General features: G+C 38.8%; 1 protein-coding gene across 4 annotated transcripts in view; it reads left to right on the forward strand.

Moving 5' to 3' along the window:
• Positions 1-20,183, forward strand: part of LOC128014586 (GTPase IMAP family member 8) — an 88,037-nt gene that overhangs the window by 50,614 nt on the left and 17,240 nt on the right. For 3 of the 4 annotated variants that reach the window (XM_052598256.1, XM_052598257.1, XM_052598255.1), the window contains exon 4: positions 383-1,081. The exons of the other annotated variant lie outside the window; for it this stretch is intronic. In XM_052598256.1, the coding sequence (XP_052454216.1) occupies positions 383-1,081 (699 nt within the window). The remainder of the gene's footprint in view (positions 1-382; positions 1,082-20,183) is intronic. 4 annotated transcript variants of the gene reach the window in all.

A 20,183-nucleotide genomic window follows, 5' to 3' on the forward strand; every position in this document is an offset into this window, starting at 1 on the left:
TACACATAATGTACCAATCGTACTTACAGGTAGTGGTTCGCAGACCTTGTTTGTCCAAATAAAGAAGATTAGAAGCCAACAAGATAAAAAGCTAAGATTAGAGAAACAGTCCTCTGTAAAATGACAAGCACACAACAAAAGGTTTGAATTTTATTTCTGTGTTATTCTTGAAAACTGCGTCTTCTTAACTTGTTGTAAACAAACTAACTTTTTTTATTCATAAATTTGCAGATTGTTTTCATTTAAGGATAGCTACTTTATAAACTGTTCTTTAAAACTTTATACTTTTCTTTTCATGTACATTGTTTATAATTTTAGGGATTTACAGATACTAAGTGAAATAAAATTTGGATGAATAAAATGTGTTCTCTATTTGTTGCAGGTAATGCCCAACATCTCTCAGAGCTGAGGATTGTATTACTGGGGTATAAAAGAGCTGGTAAGAGTTCAACAGGAAACAGCATCCTGGGCAGAGAGGAGTTTGACTTAAATCGATCTTCTCAGGGTGTGGAGAGACATGGAAAAGTAGCAGACAGACACATCACTGTCATTGAAGCTCCAGGATGGTGGAGGACTTATTCTGTAGAGTGCAGCTCTGAAATCCTGAAACAGGAGATTTTGCTTAGTGTGTGTCCTCCAGGACCACATGCTGTACTACTGATAATTTGTGTCTATGCTAGATTTAAAGAGACTGAAAGAAAAGCATTGCAGGGTCATCTGGATCTTCTGGGTGAGAGAGTCTGGAGTCACACTATAGTGCTGTTCACTCATGGAGACTCTCTGTTAGACACATCTATAGAGCAGCACATTGAGAGTGAAGGACAGGATCTCCAGTGGCTGCTGGACAAATGTGGAAACAGATATCATGTTCTCAACAATCAGAACAGGAGTGACCACACTCAGATCAAGGAGCTGCTGGAGAAGATTGAGGAGACAGTGGCACAAAACAACGACTGCCATTTTGAAATAGACAGAAAGATTTTACAGGAGATGAAAGAGAAAAGAAGAGCAGCAGAAGAGAGAGCAGATGAACGAATGAAGAGGATGAAAAAACAGAGAGATGACATCAGATCACAGATGAGTGAGTTGGAAACATGATTTTTAATTAAACTAAAAATCTAAGAAAAGTCTTATTTTTAAACACTGTTTTATACAGGAAAATTTGTTTACTGACTTTATAAGCTATTCTCACTGTTTTCACAGTAAATTCAGATAGTTGAGACTTTTTAATCCACTTATAATAAGCAACTTTGGATATTTTGTCACTTAGAAATAGAGGTCGACCGATATATCGCTCGGCCGATATTTGTCATTTTTTAATATATCGGCATCGGCCGATATCCGTGTTTAGTAGCGCCGATTTAAAGTCAGGCACGTCGGCGGACAGCCCCGTGTTATAGAGCTCGGGCGTAGACGTCATGGAATGGTGCATTGTGGGTAACGGCGGCCATTTTAGAGGCATCGCAAAGCAGGTTTGTAATAAGATAATAGCCAGTCTCCAGAAAAAGTTATAGAACGTGACAAAAAAAGTTGCCTATACCTATACGGACAAACTTAATAATGAAGCCAAACAACGCTACTTAAAAAAAAAAGAGGTTGTAGGCGGAATCGATCCCTATGAACACATGAAAGTTTACCAAGCCTCAGTTTCCCTGATAATTTATCCTACCGGGTCTGTGGAGTGAGCGCTTACACCTCCGATCAATTTAAAAATGTCACTTTCACTTTTTAAAAAGTCACTGGAGGCTCACCTGCAGTAGAGATGTTCCGATACCCTTTTTCTCTTCCCGATACCGATTCCGATACCTGGGCTCAGGGTATCGGCCGATACCGAGTACTGATCCGATACCTGGGTGTATATCTGTATATACAGCTGTATATACTACTAGCCCTGTGTAAATTGCTAGAATTTTTTTATTGTGTGCTTCAGACAGATCCCTCAATAAAACATGAACAAATACATGGTGAACTACTGTATTTATTACAGTATTTTTATTATCTAACATGAATTTGACAGTATTATTTATTTTCTTATGCAAAAAAGAACTTCAAATGCAGCCAAAAATCTAACACCGCAAACTAAAAAAGGTATTTAAGTTTTACAATATAACTGTATAAAAAAACTGCAACAAATAAGTCTAGGAATATAAAAAAAGATCTATTAATCAGATAATCTCTAACAAGTAAAAAACAAGTAAAAAACAAGCAACCATCTAGGCATAATTATTATTATTATAGAGATGTATTATTATTACTGTAGGCTACAACAGTAGCTTTATATATTGTCAATTTACTCATGTAAACCAAACATTTATTTTAATGGGCTGCCATGAAGATCTTTGAGTGTCTGTGTTTATGATATGACAGTATTCTCAAATGAAACGGTAAATTCTCATGAAGTGACGGTTTATGCGTTCGTGTCCTCATGACACACAGCAGAGACTACAAAACAGCGAGCTCTCGCGCATCTGTGCCAGTCACCCACAGAGATGTAGATTTTGCGGGAGTAATATTTAAATAGTATTTTGCAGTTTAATATTCACAGACACTAGTATATATTCGGCTACTGTCTGGAGCCCTGCGTTTTGACTTACACGGAAGCGACTGAACGCAGTTGCCGGTACTGAATATACTCGAGAGTCTGTAACTACCGGTACTACAGAGACATACTGCTAACCACTGATCTATAATATAGTAGCGGCTTCACTGTCTTTTGGCAGTTTAGAATGTGATGAGTGATCCAGTCATATATAGATAAGGGCTGCTAACGCGTTTTCATTTCTTCTTCGCTGCTCTAAACAGGGGTTGCTTGTGGCAACACAGCACAACTTCCTGTGTTTTCAATGCATTTTGAGCAGCGAAGAAGAACCGTGCAGCGGTTAGGCAAAGCTTGCGGTCATAACTAGGTCTTTTTTAAGAAAATGGTATCGGATCGGTATATGGGTTCATGTACTCGCCGATGCCGATGCCAGAATTTGTTGTGGTATCGGAGATATTTCCGATACTAGTATCGGAATCGGAACAACTCTAACCTGCAGATCATAAATGGATCTGCAAATTAAACGTGGAGAAAACAATCTTTTTCACTAAGGAAATGTTAACATTAACCAAGCATCAGTGGTGACACACACACACACACACTTATCAGATTCTGCGAGCTATGAAGCTTGTCTATGCGGGTTTGTTACACTTCAGGAGTAATTACTCACCTATCATACTTGCAAAAATCCACTGTTTTCCTCCGGTAGTTCTGTAATCCGGTATAATATTGACGAACATTCACCTCAGACACAACCCACCATTCACCAAAACAAGACGCTTAACTTCCTATTTTGAAGTTCGTTCCAGTTTTTTTTTTTTTTTTTTTAAACAAGTTGTTCAAATTTGTTAAATACAGTCAGCACAAAAATATCAAAAAGCAAATTAAGTTCAGGATTGGGTCAAAAGAAAATGTTTAAACAAAAAATACAGACACTAAACTGACTCCCTTACTGGCCAAAAACTAGAGAAAACGTAATGTGTTTGTGTCTGAGTTTGTGTGTGTGTATGTGAGAGAGAGAGAGAGAGACCATACAAAACATGTCTCACCATAACTATGTATTATAATATTATCGAAGGTGATGGTTTCCCTCCGTACAGTGGCGATCCAAGCCATCTGACGCCTCTTGTGATTTCAGACACCTTGTGTTTTTTTTCCAAGTAGGAAAATGTTGAAAACTAATATGATTCACGAGGCGTTTGCCCTGTCGATCATGAAACCGATTACAGCAGTTCACAATACAGCAATACTGAACCATTTTCCAAAAAATAATCAAAATTAATGACCAAATGACCAACGTTACCTAATGCCTACTATACAGTACATCTACTTCTGTACCGCGATTCCCACAATGCATTGCGACGTGACGCAACGATCCCGACCTCTATTGGCGCGGTGGAAAGTGCTGCTGCAGCCACTGCATGTGAAGCTTTTGGAAGATTCAACAACAGACCTGCGAGATAAAGGTAGTCAGAGAATTTCACTCTGTAAATGGGGTGGAGAAGTTGTCAGCTCTTACAAACACTGCAGCGTGATTGAGGGCTCCGTTACTACGCCCCGCTCACAGACAGCACCACGCTCTGAGAGACAGCCGTCCTGGAGCTGCCCAGAACGGTGAATCACATGTGTTCGGAAGCATGGTTTGATGCAGACAATAACCAGTTTTCCATCCAACTCATTTGTATTTAGGGATGTCAATATTTGATAATTTCCATGATCGATCGTCGTTTAAATTAACGATCAAGTAATAACCTTAATGCTGCAAAATGCGTCTGCAGCGGTATTATTATTATGTGCAAAAGCCACTTGGAAAAAAAAGCTTTCTCACCTGAATTAAAGGGGTTTTAGTATTAATAAAATGCTAGTAGCAGGACTGTAAAATGAATAAATGTGATTATGATCGTTTGATAAAATGAAGAGAGCGCGCCACACGTTTGAGATCATTTTACTTTGCTGAATGTTTCCTGTCAAGGAGACCGCTGAATGCGCCTCTTTAAATGGTTTCGTGGTGCTCGTCGTTGTATTTTGAAACGCAACTGCAATGTTTTCAAATGACACTATAGTAGTGGTGCAATGGATCATCATTGATCCGTGATCCGTTCCGATCAATATCTTCAGTTCGGCATACGCGTGACCCGCGGATTGATTTATGAAAAAAAAAAAAAAAAAGTTGCGCATGTTCAGTCCACACTCAGTGATTAAGGCCGAGCGGAGGAGCTTGAACGCCCCGCGCATTTTGGCTTCCCTGTCAGATATAATGATGAAGGAAAGAGGTTAGAGTGAAAAGATTGTGCCAGATCTTTATGAACAGGAGAAGAAAAAAGTTGTGGATGAACTATCCCGAGCATCCTCTGTTGCGCTGACGACAGACGGGTGGACGTCCAGGGGGACGGAGAGCTCTGTGACGATAACTGCTCACTTCTTCACGGCAGACTGGGAGATGAGAAGTCCTTATTATTATGTTAAAAAGAAGATATTATGCCATTTGCACTAAGTCCATACGAGGACGAGCGAGCGCGGGTTTGACTAGATGTATTTGGAGGTTATTGCTCACGTCTCGTTCTGCACATATCCAAATGTTTCCATATTTGCAATGTATCTGTAATGTAAACTAGACGGAAAAATCATCCTCTTCACATGAGCAAAAACGTCCTTTGCATAACAGCAGAGAGGACCGGTATATGGTGTTTTTAAACTGACCAGTGTAACTTTTTAAATGTTTGGTTGACTCTACTTTATTTTAATAATGAACAGACTGCGATGTAAGTTCGAAATTAGAATGCACTTTAGGTGTTCTGTGTCATTTATACCAAACACAAATGTTGCTGGTTGCTAGTGTCTGTTGCAGCACTACTGTTATTTATTTTTTATATATATATATATATATATTTTTTTTTTTTCAGTTTAATTGATTTTTATTTCTAAAATTGTATTTATTTAAATGTATATTTAAGTTTACATTTATGTTCCAACAAACTTGAAAAATTCTACTTGATAAATGTAAATGCTCTAAAACTTTTATGTAAATGATTGACATATATATATATATATATATATATATATATATATATATATATATATATATATATATATATATATATTACCTGTTTTATATATTTAATACTTGGTCAGTTTATTAATTTTAGTGCACTAAATTAAGATGAATGAAGAGATGGTTCAAGTCAGTACTCAATAAATTATGATAGGTTTAGAAAAAATGTGTTGTGCATCCACTTATTATTAGTGTGACATTTTAGCATGCAAATCAAGGGGAAAAAGTCCAAGATATCGGCCCTAAAAATCGGTAGCACATATCGGCCATCGGCTGACCCTGACCTCTAAACATCGGTATCGGCATCGGCTATAGAAAAACCCATATCGGTCGATCTCTACTAGAAATATAGGTGGTTGTTTTTTTTGTTTTTGTTTTTTGTAGAAAAATGTCAGGTGGTTGGTAATTGTAGAACAAAGATACATTTTTGTCCTGCTGGTGCTTAGCCAAAAAAAAAATATATACATTGTACCAACTCACAGTTGTCAAATAACCTCACCTTTTAGCTACACTGTAAGCTACACTACAAGTTTCTCCTTCTGTCTGCCTTTCCCAGCATCTCCCGTTTTCTAATAATGTATAAACATGGGCTGTTTTCCTTTTGTGTGTATGTTCACACAGGAGACATTTCATTGATTTACTTATTTGACATTTGAAATAGTTACACATTAACGGGGAAGTCGTGGCCTAATGGTTAGAGGGTTGGACTCCCAATCGAAGGATTGTAAGTTCTAGTCTCGGGCTGGACGGAATTGTGGGTGGGGGTAGTGTATGAACAGCTCTCTTTCCACCTTCAATACCACGACTTAGGTGCCCTTGAGCAAGGCATCGAACCCCCAACTGCTCCCCGGGCGCCGCAGCATAAATGGCTGCCCACTGCTCCGGGTGTGTGCTCACAGTGTGTGTGTGTGTGTGTGTGTTCACTGCTCTGTGTGCGTGCATTTCGGATGGGTTAAATGCAGAGCACAAATTCTGAGTATGGGTCACCATACTTGGCTGAATGTCACTTCACTTCACTTAAATATTTAAACGTTTTCTAAAGAATGTAATCATTAAAAAGACGTGTAATTTGCTTTGCTTTTTACGGCTGCACACTTATTACAAAGATCATTTCCCTTAATATTTTGGGTCATCTCATGAAATCTGTGGCTTTTCCCCTTGGGAAAAAAAAATGAAATAAGTTGAATCAATATTTTTTATATGTCAATGAAATGAAGAAACTAAAATGACAGTGGTAATCCAAAATGCATTCTTTTTTTTCTTTTTTTTTATACTCTTTATTTGGTATTTTTCTTAATTACAACACAACATACAAGGACAAAGAACAAGGGGCACTATAAATTATATAACAGCAAAATAAAATATTAAAATAAAGTATTAAAATTATTCCGCTTCTTAATATGCAAACCATTTTGACCAGCGCTTAGTATATATATATGTCGTTTGATATGTAGAAAGTATGTCATCTTCTCCATTGAGTGTATCTCCTCCACTATTTCTTTCCATTGTTCAGTCCGAGGTGGGTCAATCTTTAACCAAGACCGAGTGATAGCTTTTTTACATGCAATCATTAGAATTTTAAAAAGATACAGTGAGTGTCTTCTTTTTGGACCACCTCACCAGGTAGAAGACCTAACAAGAAAATCTTAGGGTCTTTAGGGATGACATAACCCATTATCCTTCCAGTAATTAAAAGGATACATTCCCAGAATTGTTCTAACTTTGGGCACATCCAAAATATATGAGAGTGATTGGCGTTCCGATGTCCACACTGTCGCCAGCATTGCTGTTGTTCACCACTTTATTTATTAATAATATGAGGTGTAATGAAAAATCTAACCAAACTCTTCCACCCAAATTCCCTCCATCTTTTAGAACTAGTAGATGTCTGTTTCGACTGATTTCGACTTGATATACAATGTATTATTTCCATTTTGTTTCTGCAGTGCTTTATACAATTTAGAAACAGTTTTACTTGGCAAGTGCTCATAAGCATCACTAAAAACTTTAACAATGTCATTGTCCTCAGGAGAGATACCTTTTCTTATTTCACTGTTGTAGAAATGTCTCACTTGAAAATATTTGAAAAGATCTCTGTTCTCTAGTTTGTATTGACTCTTGAGTTGTTCGAATTTTTTGAATATGTTACTGTCTAAAAACTGACACAGTGCCATGAGGCCTCGATCTTTCCAGCTCAAGAATGAAGAGTCGATTTCACCTAGTCGAAAACTCGGGTTGCAGGAGGGCCAGATCAAAAGTTTAATATCATTAGTCAATTTGTACTTATTTACAATCTCTTTCCAAATTAATAGTGTATCTTCAACTATATTATATATAACTTTATTTAAGATAACTTTACCTCCTAAATGGGTTTGAGGTTGGCTCTGTCCCTGGGATAGTTCAATCAGTCTCCATCGAGCCTCGGTTTCTGGGGAACACCAATAAAACCATATATCTCATTTGAGATGCGTAATAATAATCCTTCAGATTTGGAAGGGCTAAACCGCCATGATCTTTATCGATCTGAAGTGTCCTAAATTTTATCCTTGGTCTTGCCCCTGACCACATAAATCATGATATTAGCCGGTCCCAAGTGTTAAAATGCGAGTCAGCAACCCTGATGGGCAATGACATGAAAAGATACAGAAATCTGGGAAGCAGATTCATTTTCACTATTTCCATTCTAGCATTGAAGTCTAATATCAGCATTGCCCAGCACTTCATATCTTTCTTTATAGACTCAATAAGTTTCTCAATATTCAAACTGAACAAATCATCTAGATCTTGGGAGATAAATACACCTAGATCCTTTACTTTTTAGCTTCCCATTTAAGTTTATAATTATGTCGTATGGATTTATTTGGGGAGTAATTAATGGTCAGAACTTGTGTTTTAGTAATGTTTAAGTGATAGCCAGACAACTGCTCAAACTCTGTCAGAGATCTCATAAGTTTAGGGAGGCTTACATCTGGATTTTGGAGGTAGGTGATAATATCATCTGCAAAAAGTCCAATTATATGCTCAGTATTTCCAATAGTAATGCCCCTAAGCTCTTCATTTTGCCTAATAGCTCGTGCCAAGGGCTCTATGTATAATGCGAAGAGCGCTGGACTGAGGCAACAACCTTGTCGAGTATCTCTAACAGTTGAAAGCTATCAGTTAGTTGTCCATTCATTTTAATCCTGGCCCTTGGACTATCATACAGTGAATACACCTAATAAATTGATTGTTAAACCCGAGTACCTGTATAAAAAGGGCCAGCTGACCCGGTCGAAGGCTTTCTCCGCGTCTAGGCTGACTAAAGCAAAACTTAGTTGTTGTTTCTTGGCTTGGTCTATGACATGCAATGTTCGTCTTAAGCCGGTGACACACTGGCTGAGTGGCGTGAGCACCGCGTGTCTGAAGCGTCCCAGAAGCGTGGCAGATTCTGTGTCTTTACACACCAGAGGCGTACCCGACGCGGCGCTGGCGCGCTGCTGCTGTAGAGGGAGACTGTTGACAGACCAGGCTCATGTCTTCATTACAAAAATATATACTTTTTTTTACACACCTACACCTACGCCTACTGATAAAGGACACCGTCAATACGGTGAAAATGATTATGTTTGACAGGTGCAATATTTGAAAATCTTTTTAATTACATTTATATCTGAATTTATGTCAACCTATAGACTTTCAAATATCAAAATATCAGGAATTAATATGTATTTGTGTACAAAATGACATTTAAACACATTTTCCTATTATATTTTGCCTGGAAAAGCTTCCAACACGCGCGCGTGTCGCGGTAAAAATAGGCGTCGGTTCTATTTTTAGCAAGCAAGCGTTTTCCGCGCGGCCCACGCAGGCGGTCTGTAAGCTCTAACCTGTTAACATGGGGGCCGAATTAAAAACTGACACGCCACGCGGCTGAGACGCTTGCGCCATGCATCCAGTGTGTCGCCGGCCTTATGCTGTCTTGAGTTTGACGGCCTTTAATGAATCCTGTTTGATCCTCATGGATCAAGTCATAAGATAATATAATTAACATAAGATAATTCTCCATTCTTTTAGTGATTATAGAGGTAAAGAGTTTGTAATCAACATTCAGTATTGAGATCGGGCGATATGACTCACAATATTCCGTATTTTTTCCCTCCTTAGCGAGGACAGATATTACAGCCACTCTCCATGATGGTGGTATCTCTGCTCTACTCAGAGTCCAATTAAAAGACTCCAGCAGAACGGGCGCAAGCTCCTCCTTGAAAATCTTATACCACTCATTTGGAAACCCATCGCTACCTGGGCATTTGTTAGTTTTCAGCTTTCCAATAGCTGCGTCCAATTCTTTTTGACTGATAGGGGCAGTTAAAGCTTCATTTTGTATTAATCCTAGGGAAGGCAGGTCTAATTCTGCCAAATACTGTGTAATAAAACTTTCATTTGCTGGTTTTGAGGAAGTGTATACTGTTTGATAGTAGTTTTCAAAGATTTTATGAATTTGATTAATATCGTAAGTTAAACTATCAGTTAAAGGGTCTCTAATTTTGGTAATCGAGTGCTTCAATTGTTGCTTTCGGAGGCGCCTTGCTAGAATTCTAGTGGCTTTTGGATCAGATTCGTAAAAAATCTTAAATTTCTCCTTGTGTATCATATTATTTATATTATTTTTAATAACTGTTATTTGTCCAGTCAATTCTTGATCATTAGTACTTTCTTGTTGTTTTAGTTCTAAACTCCTAAGCATCTTTTCCAACTCATCATATTTTAATCGTTTTATCTTTTTCAAATAGGCAGTTCTTGAGATAAGTCTGCCTCTCATTACTGCTTTAACTGTATCCCAAACCAGAGCAGGATTTACTTGACCATTGTTATTATCCTCTATACATTCTGCTATTTCCTTCTTAATGTCATTCATTGTGGTTTCCCTGTTGAGAATGCTTATATTTAAGCGCCATAGAGTTGTTTTTGGTTGATTAGATAAATGAATAGACAGATAAACCACATTGTGGTCAGATATATCAGATGTTCCAATTTTGCATTCCTTCACCCTAAACCTGTCAGTTGTGTTCATCAAAAAGAAGTCAATCCTGGAGTGAACTTTATGTGTGAGAGAATAATGGGTAAAATCTCTCTCTTTCATGTGGAAATCCCTCCAGACATCATACATACCCATCTCTTTAATTAAAATATTATGATCTTTTGACCTGCCAGTTTTTTGTTTTTTTGAAACTGGTTGTATCCATCGAATAATTTAGGATTGTATTCCAATCACCAGCACAAACTAAAATCCCCTCACTTACTGAAATTATTGTATCAAAAAGCATTTTTTTAAATTTTCTGTCACTTTCCAGTGGAACGTAAATGTTAGCAAACGTAACCACAACATTATCAATTCTCCCTTTTATAATAATAAATCTTCCTGCTTTATCAGCCTTTTCAGAAATTAATTCAAAGTTTAAAGAGTTGGAAATGAGAGTAGCCACCCCCTTTTCCTACTATTTTTACACCAGCTATGAAATGTATTTGAATACCCTAATGTTTTAAATTTATCATGTTCTTGCTTGGACATATGCGTCTCTTGTAGAAAAGCTACTTGTAACCCATCTTTTCTCAATTTAGCTAGAACCCTTTTTCTTTTCACTGGACTACTCAAGCCATTTACATTCAAAGAAGCAATTTTTAAATCACAAGACACTGTTATAATAACAAAACCCCTTACATGATATAGCGGCCCCTAAAAACACACATTGAACAATAACAAAAATTAACCTTAATGAACTGACTTCCAAACTAGAAGAGGATTCTTCCTCCTCCCATGTAACCCAGTTGGCAGGTCGAGGGTTAAGTCTCTCTAAACGAGAGGCCCCGAAAAAGACGGTAGATGTGTCTATATGTAAAAACACGACCATCCTATTAGTCCAACGTAAATGATAAAGTGTGACCTCTCCCACGTAGTACATAATCAAGCCCTGGCCTCAAAAACATTGCGTTGTAGCTTGATACCCTGCTCCTTTTTAATCAGGATTGTTCCCTCTGGAATTCTTGCAACTTGGCCTTCGCCCTGAGCACCACGATGGGACCGCTGCTGCTCACCGGTTGCCAGCCCAATAGCTCCCGAAGACGAGACTCTGCGCTGTTCCCTCCGTCGGCTATAACCAGCTCCTCCACTTGAAATCCGCATCTCTTCAACTCCTTATAAGCTTCCCGAGTGCTGGAGTATGTGCACACGCCTGTCTCCCAATGAATCCTCATTTTAGTGAACAGCGTTTGGAAACGTATGTCTTTATCCTTGAGTATTTTTTTGATGGCGTTATATTCTCTGCGCCTCTTAACAATCTTGGGTGCGTAATCATGGTCCAAGTGTATAAATGCGGTGCCCACCTGTATCCTGCCTTTTTCCACACTTCCCTCAAGATCATTTCTTTCGTAGAAAACTCCAGAAAGTTTACAATTACAGCCCTCGGCGATGCACCAGGTGGGGGTTTACTTGCAAGAGCCCGATGTGCGCGTTGTATTTTAAAGTTAAAATCCTCCGGTAGTTGTAGCTGGCTCCGCAAAAGCTTCTCAATAAACTGAGTTACAGAATCCCCCTCTTGTCCTTCTGGCACCCCAAAGACACGCATTTTTATTTCTTCTGGATCGTGATTCTAAATCAAGCCCTTTGATCTGGAGTTTCCTCTGCTGTTCAAGACAGGTGCACAGCACCTCAGTCGCCTCCTCTGCCCAGCCCTCCACCTGGCTCACGTGGGCCTCCGCCTCGTCCATCCGCTGTGATAGGCCTTGTACGTCGGTTGCAATATTGTCCAGTTTACCATTGATTTCTTGTCCCAGTTGGCCAATATTCTGTTTGAGCTTGGCAGTTTCACCTTTTAGATCTGATTTTAAGTCCTCTATTGCCTTAAGTACCCCGGCAGTGTCAAGTGAAGGCAAGTCACCTTTATTTATATAGCGCAAATTGCGTTAAAGCAACTGAACAACATTCATTTGGAAAACAGTGTGTCAGTAATGCAAAATGATAGTTAAAGGCAGTTCATCATTGAATTCAGTGATGTCATCTCTGTTCAGTTAAACAGTGTCTGTGCATTTATTTGCAATAAAGTCAACGATATCGCTGTAGATGAAGTGACCCCAACTAAGCAAGCCAGAGGCGACAGCAGCAAGGAACCGAAATTCCATCGGTGACAGAATGGAGGAAAAAACCTTGGGAGAAACCAGGCTCAGTTGGAGGGCCAGTTCTCCTCTGACCAGACAAAACCAGTAGTTTAATTCCAGGCTGCAGCAAAGTCAGATTGTGCAGAAGAATCATCTGTTTCCTGTGGTCTTGTCCCGGTGGTTCTCTGAGACAAGGTCTTTACAGGGGCAGCCAAAAACGGATCTGCAGACCATACATAAGACTAAGAGGTCCTCGACCAATAAGTCCTGACGCCATTGGCCCAGTACTTATGAGGGCAGGCCCCTCTGGGATAGAGTGGGTTACACCGCATTACATGGTGTCCATCTCACCTCAGTGCTAAGAGGCTCGCCTCCTCTGCTGAGGTCTTTAGGGCTGCTGGTTCGGCTGTCCCATGCCGGTCAGCCATTACAGGGCACAGAGCTAGCTGCTCTGATTACACCAGAGGTAAGTCTTGAGAGACTGATTCCCTTAAAATCAGTCAAACTACTGCCAAATGTGTCTCAGTGGGTCCTACTGACTGTAGAGAGAGGCTACAGAGTCCAGTTCAAATCTTGAACTCTTGAACCACGCTGATGGGCCCCGAGCAGGCTCTGGTCATGGAACAGGAAATAGAAACTCTTTTGAGGAAGGAGGCCATCGAGGTGGTCCCTCCTCACAAAAGAGAGTCTGGGTTCTACTGCCGGTACTTCATAGTTTCAAAGAAGGATGGAGGGTTTGCGTCCCATTTTAGATCTGCATCAGTTGAACTGCTGAAGTTCTGTATGCTCACACTCAAACAGGTCGTGTCTCAGATCAGGTCCAAGGACTGGTTTATCACGATCGATCTAAAAGATACATACTTCCATGTATCTATCTTTCCCACTCACAGGAAGTTCAAAAGGTTTGCTTTTGGGGGCAAAGCATAGCAATATTGGGTTCTTCCCTTCCCTTGCACTTTCACCCCACATTTTCACAAAGTGAGTGGATGCAGCTCTGGCTCCGCTGTGGCTCTGGGGCAAACGCATAGCAAACTAAATCGAAAGTTGGTTGGTTTTAGCTCAATCAGAGCAGACGGTGGTTCGACATTGAGATGTTGTTCTTGCCCACATGAGAGAGCTTTGGTTAAGAGTAAACGCCAAAGTGTGCTTTCTCCATTACAGAGGGCCACTTATCTAGGTGTGGTGTAGGATTCGACCACGATGCAGGCACGATTGTCCCCTGTTTGGACCGATTCAATCCTCACCGCAGTCGCAAGAATGGGGTAAGGCCGGTCACTCACTGTCAAGCAGTTTAAGAGACTGCTGGATCTGATGGCAGTTGTGTCCAACGTGATACCTCTTGGCCTGCTATACATGACACCGCTACAGTGGTGGCTAAAGAACAAAGGGGTTCTCCATGAGGTGAAACCTGCTTCACATGATCAAGGTCACGTGGCGATGCCAACCAGAGTATGTGAGCGGAGTGGAGTGGCAACAATTTCCCCTCCGCGCTCAGAGCATTTAATAATCATTCCGCTCCAGCTCTGCTCCGGGTTCACAATTTCCCGCTCCCGCTCCACTCCACGCTCAGTGATATCAAAAACAGAGCTCCTCCTTTGCTCCGTGGCTAAAGTATTTCAGTATGTTTGAAATGTTATGTTCATAACGTAGCCTATATTAAAATAAAAAAAATAAAAAAACAGGAGAGTTTCAAAGTGGTTTAGGCTATTGTGTGTAAACTTTTTTTTCCTACCATATGCCAAACTAATAACATGGATGTCAGCATTAATATAATTACTGTATTCTGCTGTGCAAATTTTGTTTGTGATAAAAATAACAGTGCATTTTTATTTTATCTACAGATCAATGCATTTCTTACAGATTTCTGCTCATTCAAAATCAGATACAGAAGAAGTAACATTGTAAGATTAAGATTACATCCATTGCGTGTGAATCTGCTGTAACTGTTTAAATCATGCTTCGACCCGAAAATATTCAGTAAAAGGAACAGACAAACTCCTTGAGGACTTACCTATAACTTCCCACTCGGCTATTGTCGTCATTGTAACCTTCTGATTTGAGAGATCCATCTGTATCAAGCTATAGTTAAATATGTTTAACGTGATTACTTGCTAAATATGCAGTTATATTACGGGCCGTTGGCATGAATTGTACTCGTGATGGAGCGGTGGTGGAGCGCTCTTGGAGCGAGTGAAAACCACAACGCTCCGACTTTTAAAAAATCCGCTCCTCGCTCCTGTCAAAATCACACCGCTCCCACTCCGCTCCGCTCACATACTCTGATGCCAACGTGCCTTGGACATGTGGAGGAAACCTTGGTTCTTGTCTCAGGGCCCAGTGCTGGGAGCTCCTTGTTGTTGCGTAACGCTAGAAATGGAGGCATCCCTCACTGGTTGGGGTGCAGTCATGTGTGGTCTACTTATGGTCTGTGGAGTGGTCTGCCTGTCGATGCTGGCCATGTTAGAGCTCTGAAACACCTCCCAGAACTAAGAAATTGCCATGTGTTGGTGCGCACCTACAACACCGCGATGGTCTCTTACTTCAGCCACCAGAGAGGTCTGCATTCACGCCCCCTTTTATATGTAGGCATACCAGATCCTTGTGTGGTCACAGGGCAAACTCCTTTTGCTGAGAACAGTTCACATTCCTGGGCATGTCAATATGGGAGAAGACATCCTGTCAAGGCAGTGGCTGAGGCCCGGGGAATGGTGACTTTTTATTTCAGATAAATGTTGATCCTTGGATCTTTCTAATTATCAAAGAATCCTGATGTACTCAATATTTTCAATATTGATAATAATAAATGTTTCTTGAACAACAAATCAGCATATTACAATGATTTCTGCATATTAGATGTGACTCTGAAGACTGGCGTAATGATGCTGAAAATTCAGCCTTTGATCACAGGAATAAATTACATTTTAAATTATATTCAAATTATATTAAAAAGTAAAAATATTTCACAATATTACTGCTCTTGCTGTATTTTGGATCAAATAAATACAGGCTTGGTGAGCAAAAGAGACTTCTTTAAAAACATTTTAAAAAATCTTACTGTTCAAAAACTTTTGACAGGCAGAATATGTTTGTTAAATCTAGGGTATTTAAGTAATTTTAAGATAAATAACATTCTGTGCCAACAAACTGAAACGAGTTGGTTGTTTTCAACAAGGTGGACAGTTTTGATCACATCAGTAGACCTGCTGGTGAGGACAGGTAAGAAAAAGAAGGGAGAGAAAGAGATATTAGGGAAAATGAAGAAAAGGGAAAGGGAAATGAATTGGTGCAGTTCAAGAGAGAACCTTTTAATTATTTTCCATGGCCCCTAGACTAAGGATTTATACCATTTTATGTGATGGCCATACAAATAATAGGGTTGTCTGTGGTTTCAAAAATTGTTGTGGATGTATAGGCTTTATAATAAAAGTGCCCAAAATTGCACCTTTTCGGGTACAACACCTTGTCATTGGAACGGTACCCTTAAAAGGACATCTTCCTTAATTTTTTACCCCTAATAGGTAGGCCTACATATTAGTACCTTATAGGGTTAGTTTACCCCAAAAAAATAATTAAAAGGCCATTAATTACTCACTTTTATGTTGTTTAAACCCCATAAGACCTTCGTTCATCTTTGGAACACAAATTAAGATATTTTTGATGGAATCTGAGAGCTGTCTGACCCTGCATAAACATTGAAATGTTCCCAAGTCCAGAAACGAAGCAAGGAGATCTGTAAAATAATCCATGTGACATCAGTGGTTCATCCACAATTATACAAAGCTACGAGAATACTTTTTATGCGCAAAAGAAAACCAAAAACAAATTTATTCCATAATTTGACTCCTCTGCATAACCCCTGGTGCCATCTTGGAGAATATCAGCTGGACGTATGGTGTTCTGTCAGCTGCATCACACCAATATGCTGTTTCCGTTCATATCAAATCACAACAACTGGAAACAGATCTGGCGTGACACAGTTGAAGTTAGAATGAAAAAACTAGGGAGGCTGTATCAAATATAATTTGTAAAATTTTTATGAAATTAATGACCGTAACAGGATTGACATCATAGTCACAGGCAGTGGCGGCTCCTGCCAGTTCTCTCAGGGGGGGCACGTTTGCTTTATTAATGAGGATAGTTCACCCATTCAATTGATAATTTAACAGTTAGTTAAAGATGTAAAGGGAACTGCGCTACTATAGTATTAATTAAAAATAAGCAAATGAAGACTGACACCAGGACGTGGTTTTCCAAAAAAAACGTTTTACTTCGATTTCAGTTTAATAAGAAATAATTGAAGTCACATAAATCACTGTTTACACAACTTGCTTATATTACTGCTCATTTATATCACATTCCTCACTTACATTACTCTGCTTACTTAAATTACTCACTTATATTACACTGCTCCCTACTATCCATACGCATCTTTGCTCTTTCGTGTTTTTTCACCTTCTCCGAGAGATGATGCATTTCGGTGACACCTGTAGTTGTCCATGCAATGTCCGTCATGCTCTCGCAATGTAACAAAATAAAAAATAAAGCGTCAGCTACTTCGCAGCCTATTAGCTTTTTTCTCTGCTCATACCACTTCCTCGAAAATACTTATTTATATGACTTCCCGCCCTTTGTAGATACTTGTTTGATGTTTAAATTTGGTCTTGGTTGTCCTTATTCTTTAATTGCCAATTTATCCTTATTGCCACAACAAATGAATAGTATTTCTTTCAGTGACACGATAGAATTAATCTCTACGCTGAGTTAACGTTCGCCGTGATGTTAATCAAGTTCAGTTGACAACTGAATTTGCATAGCTGTCCCCGTCTCTCTGTTTTTTTTTTCACATTTGATAAAGATATTAAAGTAGTTTTACATTTTTTCCTTGTTGTTAAAATTAAAAATAGTTTTTAAATATTATTGGATGTCACTGTTCCCACCAGTAGTTGCACAAGTTAAGGTTTCGCACGATGACGAAAGCACGTTAGGGCGAGCCCTCCCGGAACTCATTGAGATTGCATTGCAGTGGCTGCAGTTCGAAAAAAAAGATCTTTGAATGGAAGTCTATGAGAGCACTCTGGGCGATTCACAGTTTGACAGAAATCGCCCAAAAAGGGGCGGTACTACAACGCGACTCGACGCTGATTTGACTATTTAGAGGCAGCAATAACAGTCTAGAATAGTGAAAGCTAGCGTAACACTGTGGTTAAATGTATAAGAAAAAAAAAATCCCTCCCTTTCCTTTGGTGGTGCGTCGCCCAATCGCCCTAATGGAGAAACTGCCACTGGTCACAGGACTGACCAGAGTAACATGACAGGATGATAGGGCATACATTCTTCAGCATGCTGCACATCTTTGTTATATAATACTGTAAAGTTTTACCATTTGAAATTGCATTACATTGTTTTGAACTTAGTTGTATTAGTCAAGTCATGTCACCTTTATTTATTTAGAGCTTTATACAATACAGATTGTGTCAAAGCAGCTTTACAATGTTAAACAGGAAAATAGTGCTGATAATGTAGGCGGACATTATTTAACAGTCAATTTTGACAGTATAACATTGATTTAGCACATTACATTTCTAAGAGAGCTAATGTTTTAAGGGTTTTGTAATTAAACTATGTGTCCATCTGTTTTGTCTGTTTGTCTGTGTGTACCCTCACAGGACTTAAAATACCCCCAGAATTTAAAATATATTGATCTGGTTCAATTATTAGGCAAGGAAGATGATCAGAACTTGGCATTTCTGTGATCATCTGAAACTAGACCAAGATCTTGATTGTGAAAATTGGTTTCACATTCTTGAACATTGCTAAATAGGGTGAGGGGCTGCAGTCACCCTGCTGATTTTGTGTGTAATTGAATTTACATGGACACATTGATTAAAAAATATATATAGTTTTATTGAGACTGATCATCTTAACCGGTCAAAAATACTAACTAAAAATGTACCTGATGCTCATAAGCACACCACACTGAATAGCTGCTTTTCCACTGTCAGACCAGTGTGATTAAATGGGCATTAGCTCAATAATGCACACAGGGTGACCTGTAAAATTTTGAATTTAACTTAAATTTTAACTATAATCTAAAAAAAAGGGGGTGACATAATCCATGTCATCCCTGAAAAGTAACAGGCTTGACCATTTCAAACTAATTGCTAATTGCTAGCTTATAGTCAAGTTCACATCAGGACGTTGTACACTTTTAAATTATTTTAAATGTAGATTTTAATTATATAAAATTTAATAAATAATTGTTTGAATTTACAGTTTAAAAATAGTAACGGGATTGACATTGCACAATGTGTTGGGAGAGATTATGTAACCTCCTACAAGTCAAGTCTGCTTTATTGTCAATTCTTACACATGTACAGCACATAAATACAGATAATTGAAATTGCATTACTCTCACACCCTTGGTGTATACAGATTACACTAACAGAAGAACCTTAAATACAGATCGATAAAGATTATATATAAAATATAATATATATATAAAATACAACTATACAAATAAGGACATGTAAAAAATTTGTAACAAAATAAAATAAAGTAAAAAAAAAGCAGCTCAATGCACATGGCAGAGTGCAAATCAGTTAAGTAAACAAACAGTGCAGATAAAAAAAACTGTAGTGCAAAAGAGTTTATTCAGTCTGATTTAAGTGACAAAGAGCTCAGAGAGCAGCACTTTATTTAAACTGACTGAAGAGATAGATGAATGAGGTAGTGAGCAGACCAATGCTGCACAAAGTGTCTGGGGCAGGTCACCGTTTGTTAGTGGGAGGAGGGAGTGCAAGGACCTGGGGATGTGGGAGCTTGGAGCACAAAAGTGGGAAAGGGGTTCAGAGTTCAGTTGTGCCTGGGGCAAAAGTGGGGAGGTGGGGGGCAAGTTTTGGAGAGAGTTCAGCTTCCTGACAGCCTGATGAATGAAGCTCTCCTTCCTCCCTGATGGCAGCAGACAAAAGTTCCATAAATGTCCTGGAGGGAGGGGAGAGAGACACCAACAATCTTCTCAAGCTGCTCTCACAAAAACCTTGCCCTTATTAGAATAAATAAATTATATTTAAATGATTTACAATAATATTTAATTGACTTAAGTGGATGTAATATTTATGATACATGTAATATGGATGTAACAGCAATGTTATGTATTTAAATCACTAATTTATTTGTTGTTAATTCTATGCTTGATTATTTCTTATAGTCAAGATGTAAAAAAAAATCTCATTCTTTATGTACAGTAGTCTACAAATCCAGTACAATCTGAGAACCATTTTGGGTTTTGCTGTTTTATGCATTGGGTAAATCAGGATGCTGATTAAACGATCCCACTACTGGTCCCCTTAGCAATAGTAAAAAAAAAAAAAAGATTCTCCACTGCATTGCAATTCTGTCTTCGATGATTCTGAAAATTTCAGAATAAATTCTGATCTTAGGTTTCTTTTCTTCTTTGTA

Source organism: Carassius gibelio, chromosome B25 (assembly GCF_023724105.1).
Source record: "Carassius gibelio isolate Cgi1373 ecotype wild population from Czech Republic chromosome B25, carGib1.2-hapl.c, whole genome shotgun sequence".
In the NCBI taxonomy this organism is placed as follows: Eukaryota; Metazoa; Chordata; class Actinopteri; order Cypriniformes; family Cyprinidae; genus Carassius; species Carassius gibelio.